The 16,058-nt window shown below is 45.1% G+C and overlaps 1 protein-coding gene across 9 annotated transcripts in view; it reads right to left on the bottom strand.

Annotated features, from left to right (window-relative positions):
• The window catches only part of PRRC2B (proline rich coiled-coil 2B), a 92,781-nt gene that overhangs the window by 31,622 nt on the left and 45,101 nt on the right, over positions 1 to 16,058 (bottom strand). For all 9 annotated transcript variants that reach the window (XM_077851112.1, XM_077851116.1, XM_077851113.1 and 6 more), the window contains 4 exons: positions 11,560 to 11,650; positions 8,655 to 8,847; positions 3,850 to 4,165; positions 2,008 to 2,204 (listed from right to left, as the gene is read on the bottom strand). In XM_077851112.1, coding sequence (XP_077707238.1) covers positions 2,008 to 2,204; positions 3,850 to 4,165; positions 8,655 to 8,847; positions 11,560 to 11,650 — 797 coding nt within the window. The remainder of the gene's footprint in view (positions 1 to 2,007; positions 2,205 to 3,849; positions 4,166 to 8,654; positions 8,848 to 11,559; positions 11,651 to 16,058) is intronic.

Here is a 16,058-nt window from a genome sequence, read left to right as displayed (position 1 = left end):
TAAAACACCGTTCTTCTGGGCATCCCGCTATAAGACCCCGGGCAGGATCAGGCCGCTGCCCTCTCCTCTGCAACACTGGTGCTTCTCTGTAGCACTAACAGTAGGTTATTATTTTATATTTCTGATTTCCCTTAACAAAACTGTAAGAGACTACAGGCCAAGTTCACTCTAGTATCTACCCATGCCTCCTACCACCAATCATGGCACATAGAAAAAAATCACAGCACAAATGAGTATCAGCAAAACATTCAAAATCAAGGTCCTAGATCTAGTGACGGTTCACTTCCAGCCCTAACCCCATCGCCACCGGCGACCTCCAGGGCTGCCCTCACAAGTGCACCCAGAATCAGCATTCCAGCAGGACTCAGGTGCAGTCAAGACAAGAAGAGCTGCCCGGCCATGTCTTCCCAATCTGCAAACAAGAATGCCTGCCTGGCCTGCATTCGCCGGACAGCTCTGCGGGCACTCACTAGCACTCAATAAACACACTCGGCAGCGGGCCTCCACCCAGAGCTCCTCCTCTGTCTGGACCCCAGGCCCCTAGGGAACCGGACCAGACAGTCTGTCTGCCAGCCTCCCTCGTCTGCCCTGGTGCTTTCATTTTTTTTTTTTTTTTTTTTTTTTTTTTTTTTTTTTATTTATTTATGATAGTCACAGAGAGAGAGAGAGAGAGGCAGAGACATAGGCAGAGGGAGAAGCAGGCTCCATGCACCGGGAGCCTGACGTGGGATTCGATCCCGGGTCTCCAGGATCGCGCCCTGGGCCAAAGGCAGGCGCCAAACCGCTGCGCCACCCAGGGATCCCCCTGGTGCTTTCAGACTCCTTTCTATTCTTAAGGAAGGACTTACCCATCCCCACCCCCCAGAAGTGTTACGTAGAGCAACTCTTACTGCTGCATCTGGCTGGAGTCACCCCAGAGACCTTCCTGATCGGTAATTCTCCACCAAGCCTGTGTGTAACTGTACAACACTGGTTCACGCTACTACACTGTCAAAAGCACAACGTCACCTCCCGTTTATAGCTCAGGACCTGGTGAGCTTCTGAAGTATCTCACAGGGGCCCAGGGAAAGGAAGATCTGAGGTGAAGGTATTAAATGCAACTAGAAGAGATTCTGGAGAATCAGCTCAAGAGCCTGATTTGTCTCCCTAAGGCACACGTGTTCTGAACCACGCTGGCTTATTCTTAACAATGATTTACTGCACATCCAGCTGCTAAACTATGTCACATCCATGTTTCATCTGTTTCCCACCAAAGTGCAATGCACGTCAGTAATCTTCTGTTCCTCCGCGTGTCACTCCTCATCAACGGGTGCTCCAGCCAGACCACAAGAGATTGGTATGATGACAACCATCACCCAGGCCATCCTTCCTGGGGCAGACAAGATTGCTTCTACGATTTATGAAACCCTAATAAAGAGAATACTGCTAACACCGATAAGCCAGGCTGTAGGTGCCATAAAAGCCTCTCTGTCATACTAAGGCAGGAATTCATTCCTCTTGGCCCATCCAAGGCCACACTTGACTAGAGAAGTTGCAAGATCAGGATGCGAATCAGTTCAACTCAACACCTACAAACCTACGTCCTTAACCAAATGCTAGCACACCTGTCTGACAGCTTTCCAAGCCCTCTGGGCCTCCTTACTCCCTGGGAGGGTCCCAGGATGGACAACACTGGTCTAAGGAGAGGCCACAGTGAACTGTTCTGAATGAAAAAAACAGTCTTCGGCAAAACTACACTGAGTGCACACACCACTAACGCTTCCTTTCCAACTTCAGACAAAGCCAATAAGCTACTAACAACGGTTTTATTTATTCACAGGAGAAACCACTTGGAAAAATAACATATGGCCAGGGCTGATCTTCTAAGGCTATATGTTTTTGGTGCAGCTCCTGACACCCCTGCCGGGGATGGGGCTAGAGGAGGGTAGATTTCTGTTGGCTGTTTTCACTGAAGGGGGAGGGGACATCCACTTAGCAGGCAGATCTGTGTACAGTGACCCTGTTTACCTGCTGCTGTTGCTGCTGCTGCTGGCGCTGGAATCTGGGAGGAAGTGACTTCTGGTACTTGCTGAACTCCTGTGCAGGGGACCCAGCCTCCCTGGCTCCCTCCTCACTGCTGCCACTCTGGGCCACAGCTGGAGGAACCATCGGGGCTTCTTCCAAAAACGTGTTGGTGGCTCCCTGGGCAGAGAACTCAGGAGAGCCTGGAGGACAAATAACCAGAAAAATGGCTGCAGTGAGCTCACTGAAGCTGGGCTGTCCAAATGTTTACAGCAAATGGTTGCTCTTATTGGCATGAACATTCCACTGCTGGACGATTCACAGCCCTGAACCTTGGCACTGGGCTAACCACCCCACATGCATGAGCTCACAGACTCCCCATGATGCCATCCCTTTGGAGGCAAAAAAGCTAAGGGTCGAAAGGTCAGGTGAACTGCCAGAGGTCACACAGTCAGTGGTGCAGCTGGGATTTGGTTCCAGGCAAGAGAGGCTTTATTGAAAAGGACTCCGATAAACCAGAGCAGCCACCAGCTCAGCAACAGCCCACATCCATCAACTGAGCAGCAGGAGTCCTATCCAAAGGCTGTGTGGCCCAGCAAGTCACGGGCCTCTCCTTGCCTGCTTCCTCATCAGTAAAGGGAGGAGAGCAATGCTGTTCACCCCACAGGCCTTTGTGAGAATTAAGTGAGATAATCCATGCAAAGCACTTAAAACACTGCCTGATCGGTAGCTAGCACTCAACACTATCTCCCATCTTGGTTCTCTCTGAATTTCCTTCTTTCTTGCCCCTGTCTCAGCTTTGCTTTTTTTTTTTTTTTTTTTTTTTGGATCCCCAGCTTTACTGAAGTATAACTGACATCTGCATTCTTAATTCTCCTGTAGGGGATGATGGAACCCCAATGCAAAGCCTCAGGGACCCAGAGGAACACTGCAGAAGCACAGGACAGGCACACACGCAGCACCCAGGCCCACCCCAAGCACCAGTCTCAACTGACTAGGCTCACACCAAAGCACCCGCTTCTTGGCCTCTCTCCACCGCCCCATCTCAGCAAGTACAGAGGCTGGGCACAGGCTGTGCTAAGACTTCTGTTCCTGGCCAGAAGGGGGCTGAGGACCAGCAGGTCAGGAACGAGACTCATCTGAGAAGCTTTCAGGGACTGAACTTTTTATCAGATCCTTCCCTCCTAAAGAGTTGTTTTTAGTTCATTTAAGAATATCACAAAGAACAAAGTCGGTGGTACTCTTGAAAACTGCTGCAAGAGCTACTCTCCGCCACACAGTGCTGTTCAATGTCTCTTAGGGAGCCGTGTGATCCATCCTTTGCGGAATTAACGCCAGGAAGAATGTACTCTAACAAGCAGGCGGGCTTCTCTCAATGTCACAAAGGCACATTCTTCCTGATTTTCTTAAATGAACTGAAAGGACCCTGTGCTTGTATTAAAGCCCTCCAGCACCCACATCTTTGGTTGAGCAGTGGCAGAAAGAGAACAGTGATGAGGGTAATGGGGACAACGTTGGTTATCAAGCATGCTTTCCGTATCTAGAAGCTGTGCCAAGCACTTTCTGTACATTCTGTCCCGCGGCCCCTCAGTGTGCAGGCAGGTACATACTATTTCCATCCTGTTTTACCGATGAGGAAACAAACGCCAGGGAGGCGAAGTGTGTAGCCTCCCACTTTCAGAAGCTGCAACAGGATGTGAGCCCAAGGCCAGAACTCAATGACCAGAGCTTCCCAGCATCCCCTGCTGTTCGCCACAGGTTGTGCTAGGAAGCCAGGAAGATGCAAACAACAGAGCACCGCCAACAGCCCAGGGTGTCCGGTTCACAGAACAAGGGCCCAGCACTTACCTTTGCGCACAGCAGGGCCATTCTCCTGTGGCGGCAGCTTCTCGGTGCCTGGAGATCGAGGTACTTCCTTCTCTACAGGCTTCTGGGCCTCGCCCGCCTTCTGAGCCTGCTTACACTTCTGGTCCAGCTGCTTGAGCTTGGCGGCACAGGCAGCCAGCCTCTCTTCGCGGGCTCGGCGCTCCTCCTCCTCCCGGCGTTTTCGGGCTCGCTCCACAGCCTCCGACATCTCTGACTGCACAAATTTCTGCCGTGGGGGTGGCTTGTCCTCTTTGTCCTCAACAGACTGTTGCCGGAACATGCTGCCCATCGAGGACTTCTGCCAAGAGAATAAAGTCAGATGAAACATTGGGCCCCAAGCCCAGGAGATGGGCTACCCACCATCAGTTCTCATTCCCAAGACCCCTGAGCTTCTTCAAGAGGCAGCAGTCACGTGTTCGGTGGACCTGGGTTTCAATCCTGCTTGGTCTTTTACTAATCTGCAGTGACGTCTAGGCAAGTGCCAACGTCCTAAACCTTAACTCCCCATGTGTAAGCTGGGGATAAAGGAGGCCCCTTGGGACAGTGGATGTGCAACAAAGAACATGCTCCACACCGCAATCAAGACAGCAAACAGTGCCTGGACATTCTGGCCACTGCTAACACGCACACAAGATTAGGGCCTCCACGGCCAGCAGCCAGGAGCAGAGACCCACTTAATTTCTTACTTAAGTTGCAAAACAGCTCTCCTCTTTCTCCCATGAAAATACCGAAACCGGGATCCCTGGGTGGCGCAGCGGTTTGGCGCCTGCCTTTGGCCCGGGGCACGATCCTGGAGACCCGGGATCGAATCCCACGTCGGGCTCCCGGTGCATGGAGCCTGCTTCTCCCTCTGCCTGTGTCTCTGCCTCTCTGTCTCTCTCTGTGTGACTATCATGAATAAATAAATAAAATCTTTAAAAAAAAAAAAAAAAAAAAAGAAAATACCGAAACCTCCAGGTATAAAGGGAGCAAGAAATTAAAATTCAGTCAGAGAGATGGCTTCAAAATGACTCTTCATAGAAAACATCTATTTTGGCCACTTTATCTACTCTGGGTCTCTAGCTGGTTGCTAATTACTACTGGGAAAGCAGTAGGAAGCCCTCTTGATGTTGGGAAGGTTTCTCCCCAAGCTGCAGGGAACGGAGTATCATGCGGAATACATCACAGCACAGTTGATGGGCAAGTATAAGGGAGCACCAGTCACTGAAAGCGCAATAAGGAATGACCATCCCAAAACAGAGCTTCCCATTCTGGGTGCTAGCGACAGATGCGTACAACAGTCATGAGTCCTCAGACGTAAACAAACAAGATCTGTGCCTTTTCTGGTGCACTCATGAACCCTCCACAAAAGCACCATGTAATACATTCACTGCAGCCAAGGGCTTTTCTCCTGGAAGTTAACTTCTTATAATCCAGGGACAATAAGGACAATCAGAGAAGATTAGGAACTTCTAACTTGGAAGCATGACAGTACTTTCACACAAAGTAACTGGGGCCAAGCACATACTTTCCTTTCCTGTTGCCCTGGACTAGGCCTGTCCACACTCTGCAGCGCATGCATGGTGGCATGTCGCCATCACTATCATCTACCTCACCCCCCAGTGCTCCTAGAAATGAAAGAACAGAATCAAAGGGTATATGGATCGCCCCCGCAAGACTTCTGAGGTGCCTTTCTAAAGTGCCCCAATATTAGCTGTCATTTAAAGACCCAGTCCTCTGCAAAATATTGGAACTTTTTAGAAATCTGAACGCATAAAATTATACAGTTTTTTTTTTCTTTGTCGATTCATCTAACTCACATTGTTGTTTATGAGAAGGTCAAAGTGAAACCTCCTTGAAATACTGAACAACTCCAACACAGGAATGAAATTTGGATTAATTACAGGGTAATTTCCAAGAATAGCTGTCAATTTTGTTTTCCCTGTACCTAGCACAGTGCCTGGCACACAATAGGTGCTCAATAAAAAAAAAAAAAAAAAGACTAAAGATAAAGACATTTTCATTTTATAAGATGTGGAACCAGAGTCCCTTAAATGGCAAAATGCATTAAAAATGGCAATTCCTGATCCTGGGGACCAGGGATCGAGTCCCATGTTGAGCTCCCTGCATGGAGCCTGCTTCTCCTTCTGTCTGTGTCTCTGCCTCTCTCTCTCCTCTCTGTGTATTCTCATGAATAAATAAATAAAATCTTTAAAAAAAATAAAATAAAAAAATAAAATGGCAATTCTGGGATCCCTGGGTAGCTCAGCAGTTTAGCGCCTGCCTTGGGCCCAGAGCATGATTCTGGAGTCCCAGGATCAAGTCCCACATCGAGCTCCCTGCATGGAGCCTGCTTCTCCCTCTGCCTGTGTCTCTGCCTCTCTCTCTCTCTCTCTCAATCTGTGTCTCTCATGAATAAATAAATCTTTTTAAAAAGTGGCAATTCTGTTATTGTTGTTCTGCCAAATGTATTTAAGTTAATGCCTTTCTCAGACCTAACTCTGTGCCTCCCGAACAATCAGTCTCAAAGTCATGAAGTCTGGAACAATAAGGCAGGCATCTGGCACCAAACAGTCTTGGTGGTTCAGAGCAGGTGGTCAGAACGCAGGCAGGGAGAAGAGGGTGTCCATGTGGAGATGTGGCTAGTGTGGGAGTTAGAGCCCAACCAAGCACGGTGAGGATTCAATTCATAAGGAGAGGTGGCCCAGCAGGGAGATTCAGGGTATCCACGTGGGGCTGGGACTGGGTTGGGGGGCACTGACAGCTGAGTGGGCGAGGAAGGCATCTGTGCAAGGGAGAGAGGATGGGGACAAAAATGGGAGACTGGTCACACACAGGGGGACTGATCAAGTAAGTGTGAATACTAGGGACAATGGGAAAGTGGAATTATAGATACAGAAGGGGAGAGAACCAAGTTGGATTGTGTGGAACCAGACGTATCACTGTGAAGTCATGGTTCTCCATACAGATATAGAAATAATAAAGATGGGATCCCTGGGTGGCGCAGTGGTTTAGCGCCTGCCTTTGACCCAGGGCGCGATCCTGGAGACCCAGGATCGAGTCCCACGTCAGGCTCCCGGTGCATGGAGCCTGCTTCTCTCTCTGCCTGTGTCTCTGCCTCTCTCTCTCTGTGTCTATCATGAATAAATAAATAAAATCTTTAAAAAAAAAAAAAAAAAAAAAAAAAAGAAATAATAAAGATGTTGGGATCCCTGGGTGGCTCAGTGGTTTAGCGGCCTGCCTTCGGCCCAGGGTGTGATCCTAGAGTCCTGGGATCGAGTCCCACATAGGGCTCCCTGCATGGAGCCTGCTTCTCCCTCTGCCTGTGTCTCTGTCTCTCTCCCTGTGTGTGTGTCTCTCATGAATAAATGAATGAAATGTTTAAAAAAGAAATAATAAAGATGTGAACATGTATATATGTGTACACATATGTATATCTGTATATACATACACATATTTCCTCACCCTGTCCACCAAGAAGGCCTAGGAATAATAACACCCCAAAAGCAGTGAGCACTCCCCCTAGGACTCACATATTGGTTTCTAAATATCATAAGGGCTGATCCTTGATCAAGGCAAGGACAAGACAAAATGACCTTGGAAAAGCTTGTCCCGGGGCACCTGGCTGGTTCAGATGGTAGACCAATCATTCGACTCTTGATCTTGGGGTTGTGAGTTTAAGCCCCACATTGGGTGTAGAGATTACTTTTAAAAAAGATTGGAATTAAAAAAAAAGAAAAAAGAAAAAAGAAAAAAAGCTTGTCCAATCAGAAAGCAAGGAAAGTGCTCAATTTCGAGTGGGACAGGAGGACAGATGCCAGCTTAAAGAGGTTCCTGCGAGCCAAATAAAAAATACCTGCAGCTCCAAAACAACGAAAAGAACAGATTATAACCCACTGATAAAAGTAAGTAAACTCAAAGTTCAATGAGAAACAGGACAGTCATAGTCTCAAAGTATCTCCACACAATTTCTTATCAGTTACAAACGTGAAAGACAGAAACTCCATAGAGTGAAATTGGGTGGACATGAAAACCTTAGTCAAGAGATCAGAGTGAAGGTTGCAGAGCATGGACAGAGTGGAATTTCCTGTCACCTGGTGGGGCACAAGCAAAAGAATCAGTGTCATCTCTGAGACATTCTAGCCAAAAATGGAAACCTTGAACCCAGTCATGAGGAAGCACCAGATAAAACCAACTTGAGGTGCATTCCACAAAATAACTGGCTTACAATCTCCACAAATGTCAAAGTCATGAAAGTTAAGGAAGGCTGGGGGACTATTCCAGAGTGAAGGCAGTATGTGATTCTGAACTGGATTCTTCTACACAAAGGACACTGATGGGACAAATGGTACAAGTTGGATGGGGTCTGAGAATCAGATGGCACTGATGTATATCAATGCTAATTTCCTGGTTTTGACCGTGGTTATCTAGGAGGCAGAAAATAAATATAAGTGTTCCGTGGTGACAGGGCCTGACCAGGCTGGCAACTTACTCTACAAATGGTTCAGAGAAAAATATTCTTTGTATTATGCTTCTAACATTTCTGTAAGTTTGTGACTATTTCCAAATTTTAAAAGAAATTTTTTAATGAAAAATCAAGAGAGAGAAATGTCCACCTAGGACTTTTCAGAAACCTAGCCACTGAACTCAGTGAAGTACAAATGCATAGGACAGACAACCAGATGACTTGTTGTACTGCGGTCTCAGAATTCTAGTGAGATGAATCTGAAAAGAGCATGTGTTCGTGTGTGTGTGTCCCCAGTTCCCAGCTAACAACAGGCACAGAACCCCTCCAGTGACTGTGGTACCTGGTAGTCAGGGCCGGATGTCCAGCTGTGAAGTTTCCTGGAAGGTGGTTGAGGTTCTGGCACTTTCCGGACGACACGGGTCACACCCACTGTTTCGCCCCAGTCCTTTCCTTCCTCTTGGGGACGTTTGGCATCAGCACTGTCTGCAGAGCTCATTGACAACTGCCGCTGCCGTCTGGGGTCCCAACTGCTCCTGGGACAGACCACAGCAAGGATGAGTTTTCCTAGTCAGCCCAAGCGTGGTATGGTCTTACCCATCAGAGGGCCTAAGGAATTGGGGGAAGCCAGCCATCCATACACCAGTGTCCTTCCCTGGAATAGATCTACCCCACTGTGTGTGAGAGGACAGACCCAGAACACCAAAATCCAGCACCAACATTTACCAAGTCACTCTTACACACAAAGCTACAGGTGGGGCATTCCAAAGCCATTACTTGGTTTATGGGAAAATAAGTCCTTACTCTCCCATTTTAAAGGGCTGGTAACAGAGTCTCATAAAGGTTGGGGAGTGGTCTTCCCAGGAAGAGTGAACAGATCTGAACCCAGAATCCCAGATGAAGGTCTTTCTCCTTAGAATTTGGCTCCTTCCCTGCGCTTTGTATAAAGGAGGTATTCAATTTTCCTCCAAATAGCAAAAGACAGCTCACTAAATGATGCCATAATACAGAGAGCAAGAGGAGGAAGCCAAGCAGATGCAGTATGATAAAGGGGAGAAGGGGTTCCAAACAGAGGCTGGAAGGGAGTGGAGATCTGTGCAGTGCTTTACATGCTGCAGGAGCAACCAAGGCACAAGGGCAAAATGTGTATGCGGTGACCAAGCACATCTTTTGTGTAAAAAGAGCCCCAGACACACATCAAGGAGTTCAGAGAACAGCAGGGAGTCAGGTGTCATGAGTATGTATGTGTCTGTATGTCTCCATGTGCACACATGTAGGGAGGGTAGAGGGAAGATGAGGCTGGTAAGGTGGCTTAGATCACAGCAGGGCAGCAACCACTCTTGACACCACTTTGAGGGGCGCCAAGACCACACAAGGCTCCTGACCCACCAGGAAAGATGACTAAGGCACAATGTGGAGAGAGAACACAAACTGGCTACCCTCTGAATAGTCCAGAAAAGAAAGGATGTGGTCCCAATGGCCCAGAGACAATGAACAGGAAGGGACAGGGTCCAGGGGAGTGTCGGGAACCCATCATGGACAGGGAGACAAAGAAGATGTAAGGAAGACCCGGGAGCCTGGAGCAAGAGACTCATAATCAACCCAAAGAACCCCCAGAAAAAGTGTAGGTTCAGGGAGGGAATGCTTTGGGGACTCTCAATTTGAGATATCCTTGGTCACAGCCAGCAGTAAAACTGTGTCCAAATCCACTCTTAACTCGTTCAGTTGAATACTTCATTCACGTTAGCTATAAGAGATAAGGAACAGAGTGTCCTACTGCTTCTCGAGTCTGTAAAATCTTATGTCTTTCCCTTTGATTTAAATTCTTGCTCACCATTTCTTCTGGGCTTAGGGTCCCAAGAACTGACCCACAGATATTTCTCAAGTGCACTCAAAGCTTCAGTTAAAACCAAACAGTATTAAAATAAATTAGAGAAGCTTCAATTAGTTAACTATTTGTGGATAGGAGAAAAAGTAGCAGAAGGTCACTCCCCATTCCTTTTAGAAGAAGGGTTCTGAAGCAACCGACACGGAATACAAAGAAAAAGAGCGGCAGACTCAACTATAGACATTTGGTTATTGACAATAAAGTCGACAAATGGAAACCCATCAAAGCATTAATATCTAAAGGATATAAAACACTAATCACATTTTAAAGCAGATAATAATAAGTCTAATAAATAAATATACAAATGAAATAAGCAACTCCATACAAAGGAAAGCATTCATGTTTGCTAGTATTCAAAAAAATAGGTCAAAAAGCAAATTAAAGCAGCCATAGGTATTATTTTAAAAGTACTAGCCAGAGGCACCGGGGTGGTTCAGTGGGTTAAGCATATGCCTTCGGCTCAGGTCATCATCCCGTCCTGGGATGAAGCCCCAAATCAGGGCTCCCTGCTCAGCGGGGAGTCTGCTTCTCCCTCCCTTGCTTGTGTGTGCTCTCTCTCTCTCTCAAATAAATAAATGAAATCTTTCCTAAAAAAAAAGCTCTAGTTAGTTAAAGCTCTAGTTAGAAGTCTGGCTGGCTCAGTTGGTAGAGCATTCGACTCTCGAACTCAGGGTTAAGACTCCAAGCCCCACATTAGGTGTGGAGTTTACTTTAAAAATGAATTTTAAAAAAAAGTACTAGACAATCAATCTATTGCTATTAAGACCAAAAACTAGAGGGACCAAAACTAGAGGGACCAAACTACAATGAAGTATTTTCCAAAGAGCATTATAGGTAAATTAGTCCAATGAAATAATCTAAAAAAGGCAGAAAAAAATGAAATGGTCAAGTAAGTTCAGGAAATATGGTATACCCCACTCAGCGCTTCTCCCATATCTCTCAAAGATCCCCAACATGCTCCAGCACACATACCCTTGGCTCTGGGCAGCCTTGGAGTAAAGCAGTAAGTTGAACCCCATAGTATCCCAAACTTGCCTAGCCAGAGAAACCTTTCTGGGCACCAGATTCATAAGTGATCTGTGGAACAAGTGGTGTCCAAACTCATTCAGGAAAATACTGGCACAGTGATTAAAACCACTAGGACTCAGCCAGCCAGCCAGCCAAGCGTGCCGGGATGTACACTCTGGCTCCAGTCCCACACAGCTGTCCCATCAGCAGCATGGAAACCATATCTGCCCCTATGAGGCTGCTTGTGACCAGGAAATGCACTTGGCATGGTGACCAGCACACGGCTGTACCAATAAGTAACACCAGATGCGTGTGCATCTGGCTACAGTAAGAAGGATGGGGGGATCCTTACCACTTAGGCCTGCCATCCTTCCCAACTTCTTCCTCCTCTTCATCATCACTGAACTTCAGTTTCTCTGAGTAGTCCACTTCCTCATGAAGGCCTACAACAGGGAGACCAAGAAAGAGCCAAGTCTCAGCAGTGCTAAGAGCGCCATCCTGGGGGTTTCCTCCAGTCAGGGCTTATACTGGCTCAATCAAGGGGGAGGGCAACCTGGCCAACTGCTATCATGACGGACACCATGGATAAGGTGAGGGACAGCTATGGCTTTGGGTGACAGCAAAGCAGCCTGGTCAGATTAACCTTTCCACAGATAACAGGTCTTCAATCTGGACAAAATATCTTACAAATGTGGTAAAAGGTATGGAAGGGTGAACAAAATAGCAGGCAAAACTAGACAGGGGTCCAACCAGGCAACAAAGAGACTTGGCCAATGGGATGTATGAGCTGCTGCTGTGCCCTAGGGCACTGCCAAGCCTCAGGGGGACAGAAAGTGCCCATCATCGGAGAAGTGGGCACACAAAATGTGGGAGATCCAATCAGGGGAACGGTATTTTGGCCATGAAAATGAACATGAGATGTATCTTTAAAACATGTTCAGTGAAAGAAGTCAGACACAAAAGGTCACACACACTACTATACTGTGTGCTTCCATTTATATGAAATGTCCAGAGGGATCCCTGGGTGGCGCAGCGGTTTGGCGCCTGCCTTTGGCCCGGGGCGCGATCCTGGAGACCCGGGATCGAGTCCCACATCGGGCTCCCGGTGCGTGGAGCCTGCTTCTCCCTCTGCCTGTGTTTCTGTCTCTCTCTCTCTCTCTGTGACTATCATAAATAAATAAAAAATTAAAAAAAAAAAAAAGTTTAAAAAAGAAATGTCCAGAATAGGCAAAACCACAGAGAGAAAAAGTAAATTAGAAAAAGTAAATTGCCAGAGGATGTGTGTGGGGGTAGGGGGTAACTGGGAATGCATGCTAATGGTACAGTGCTTCTTTTGTGGGTGATGGAAATATTCTGGAACTAGACAGTGGAAAATGGCTGCACAAACTTGGGAATGTACTAAAATTCACTGAATTGTGGACTTTAAAAGAATGGATTTAATGGTATGTGAAATTTGTTCTACAAACTGTATCTTTTAAAAAAGAAAACAGAAAGTCCAATATAATTACAAGGCAGATTTGATGAAAAAGTGTTTCCTTTCAACACAATTGGGTTGAAAGGAAAAGGATTAAAGAAAAAAAAAAAAAAGACACACATGAAAACAGTAACACCAGAGCAAAGATTTTAACATGGGACAAAAGAAACTCGCATTTCTAGTGATATAGGACATCTAAAGGATCAATATATGTCAGAAAAATTAGAAATGTGCATATGCCTAATAACAGCTTTGAAACCAATGAAGCAGAGAAACAGATAAATCCAGTCACAGTGGAGAATTCCATACCTCATTTTCAGTACCTAAGAGAATTAGACAAAAATACAAGTATATAAGATCTGAAGGACACTTCAACCACCTTGACTGTAACTAAATTGATATTTACAGACCATGATGGTCAACTGCAGAATACACTTTCTTTTCAAATGCACTTGAACTATGTCCTGGTCATAAAATAAGTCTCAATAAGTTGAAAAACCGAAATCATACAGTGTATGCTCTCAGACTATAAAAGAATTAAATTAAAAATCCAGAAAGCGGGGGATCCCTGGGTGGCTCAGCAGTTTAGCGCCTGCCTTCGGCCCAGGGTGTGATCCTGGGGTCCCGGGATCGAGTCCCACATTGGGCTCCCTGCATGGAGCCTGCTTCTCCCTCTGCCTGTGTCTCTGTCTCTCCCTCTCTGTGTCTCTCATGAATAAATAAAATCTTTAAAAAAAAATCGAGAAAGCTTTAATAATTAAAATGAACAGATAAATAAAATAGAAAACAATCCACCAAAATGGAGAAAATTAAAGCCCCAAACTTCCTCTTAGTAAAGATTAATAAAAAGAGTAAGTTGTTGGCAGAAGTGAATAAGAAAAAGAGAGAAAATAAAAATTACCCAATTATTGGGAACGAAAGACAGGCTATCACTACAGTGCCCACAGACATCAAAAAAGAAAAGGAATGCAATCAGCAACTTTATACCAATAAATTCAACTCAAAAGAAACAAATCGGGCAGCCCCGGTGGCCCAGTGGTTTAGCGCCGTCTTCAGCCCAGGACATGATCCTGGAGACCTGGAATCACGTCCCATGTCAGGCTCCCTGCGTGGAGCCTGCTTCTCCCTCGGCCTGTGTCCCTGCCCCTCCCTCCCTCTCTCTCTCTCTCTCTCTCTGTCTCCCATGAATAAATAAATAATACTAAAAAAAAGAAACAAATCGCTTGAAAATATAACTTATTAAATACTGACACAAAACAACAAAGAAAATCTGAGCACCTCTATAATCAATGAAATTAAATCTATTATCACAAAAGTTACCACAAAGAAAACTCCAGGGTCAAATTATTTCACTAGTGAATTTTATCAAGCATTTATGTGAGAAATAATACCAAACTTACAGAGCTCTTCCAAAAAGTAGAGAAGGAACATTTTCCAACTCATCTACAAGCCCAGCATAACCCAAGATCAAAACCAAACAAAGAGGGTAGCCCTGGTGGCGCAGCAGTTTAGCGCCGCCTGCAGCCGGGGTTGTGATCCTGGAGACCCGGGATCGAGTCCCGCATCGGGCTTCCTGCATGGAGCCTGCTTCTCCCTCTGCCTGTGTCTCTGCCTCTCTCTCGCTCTCTCTCTGAATGAATAAATAAATAAATCTTAAAAAACAAAAACAAAAACAAAAAAAAAAAACAAAGATATTAAAAGAAAATCAGAGACCAGTATTCACCATAGATGTAGACACCAAGAACCTTCATAAAATATAAGTACACTGAATCTAGTCATACATAAAGGTGGAGCAATAGGAATTTAAGGTTGGTTTAGCATTATAAATAAATAATTAAATAATCAATCCAGTCCTCTAGATTACCAAAACAAAGGAAAAAAATCTTACGATCACAGACACAGGAAAAGTTATTCAACAAAGTTTAATATCGGGATCCCTGGGTGGCGCAGCGGTTTGGCGCCTGCCTTTGGCCCAGGGCGCGATCCTGGAGACCCAGGATCGAATCCCACATCGGGCTCCCGGTATATGGAGCCTGCTTCTCCCTCTGCCTATGTCTCTGCCTCTGTTTCTCTCTCTCTGTGTGACTATCATAAATAAATAAAAATTAAAAAAAAAAAAAAAAAAAAGAAATGCTTTAAAAAAAAAAAAAAAAAAAAAACAAAGTTTAATATCCATTCATGACTTAGAGAACAAAACACTCAGCAAACTAGAAATAAAAGGAAACCCTTCAATCTAATAAAGAACACCCAAAATCCTATAGCTGACATAAGATTTAAAGGTGAAACACAAACACTTTCTCCCCAAGATCAGGAACAAAGAACTTGAACACTGCACTGTACTGGAAGTACCACACTGTATTTAAGCAAGAAAAAGAAATAAAAGGCATATAATCTGAAAAAAAGACACAAAGATGCCCCTATTTATAGGCAACAAGATGCTTTATGTAGAAAATTCTAAGAAATCAACTAAAACTAATCAGTAGGATTCAGCAAAGTGCCTGGTAGGTCCATACACAAAGATCAACCGTTTACAACACGAAACAAAAAAAGAAATTACATTTTTTTATTTTATATTTTATATTTTATTTTATTTTATATTTTTTATTTTATTTTATTTTATTTTATTTTATTTTATTTTATTTTATATTTTATTTTTGAAATTACATTTTAAAATCAATGCCAGGCACAGCAGCATCAAAAAACACCAAATACTGGGGATCCCTGGGTGGCTCAGTGGTTTAGCGCCTGCCTTTGGCCCGGGGCATGATCCTGGAGTTCCAGGATCAAGTTCCACGTAGGGCTCTCGGCATGGAGCCTGCTTCTCCTTCCGCCTGTGTCTCTGCTCCGCCCCCTCTCTCTAAGTCTATCATAAATGAATAAATAAAAGCTTTAAAAAAAAAAAAAACCACCAAATACTTAGGATAAACTTAACAAAAGATGTTCAAGACCTCCACACTGAAAACACTGAAACAAAGCTAAGAGTAGTCTGATTCAACCAGTTCGCGGATGGAAGATTCAAAATTAAGGTATTTATCCAGCAATACATTCAACACAGTCCTAACCAAAATGCCTGCAGGCTTTCTGTAAATACTGACAGGCTGATTCTAAATTTATATGGGAATGAAAAGATCTTGCAGTCAAATAACCTTGAAAAAAACAGTCAATCTTGAAAAGGAACAATGCTGGAAAGCTTACAGTGCCTGAATTTAAGACTTACTATAAAGCTACAGTGTGGTATCGGCATAAGGAAGAATAAATACATTAAGGAAACAAACAGGGTCCAAAAATAGACCCACACTTATCTGGTCAATTGATTTTCGGCAAAGGTGCCAAAACAATGCAATAGGGAGAGGAAAGCCCAAACAACAAACGGTGCA

The sequence above is a fragment of the Canis aureus genome, chromosome 16 (genome assembly GCF_053574225.1).
Source record: "Canis aureus isolate CA01 chromosome 16, VMU_Caureus_v.1.0, whole genome shotgun sequence".
Classification (NCBI taxonomy): domain Eukaryota; kingdom Metazoa; phylum Chordata; class Mammalia; order Carnivora; family Canidae; genus Canis; species Canis aureus.
This window is presented reverse-complemented; position numbering and strand designations above follow the sequence as displayed.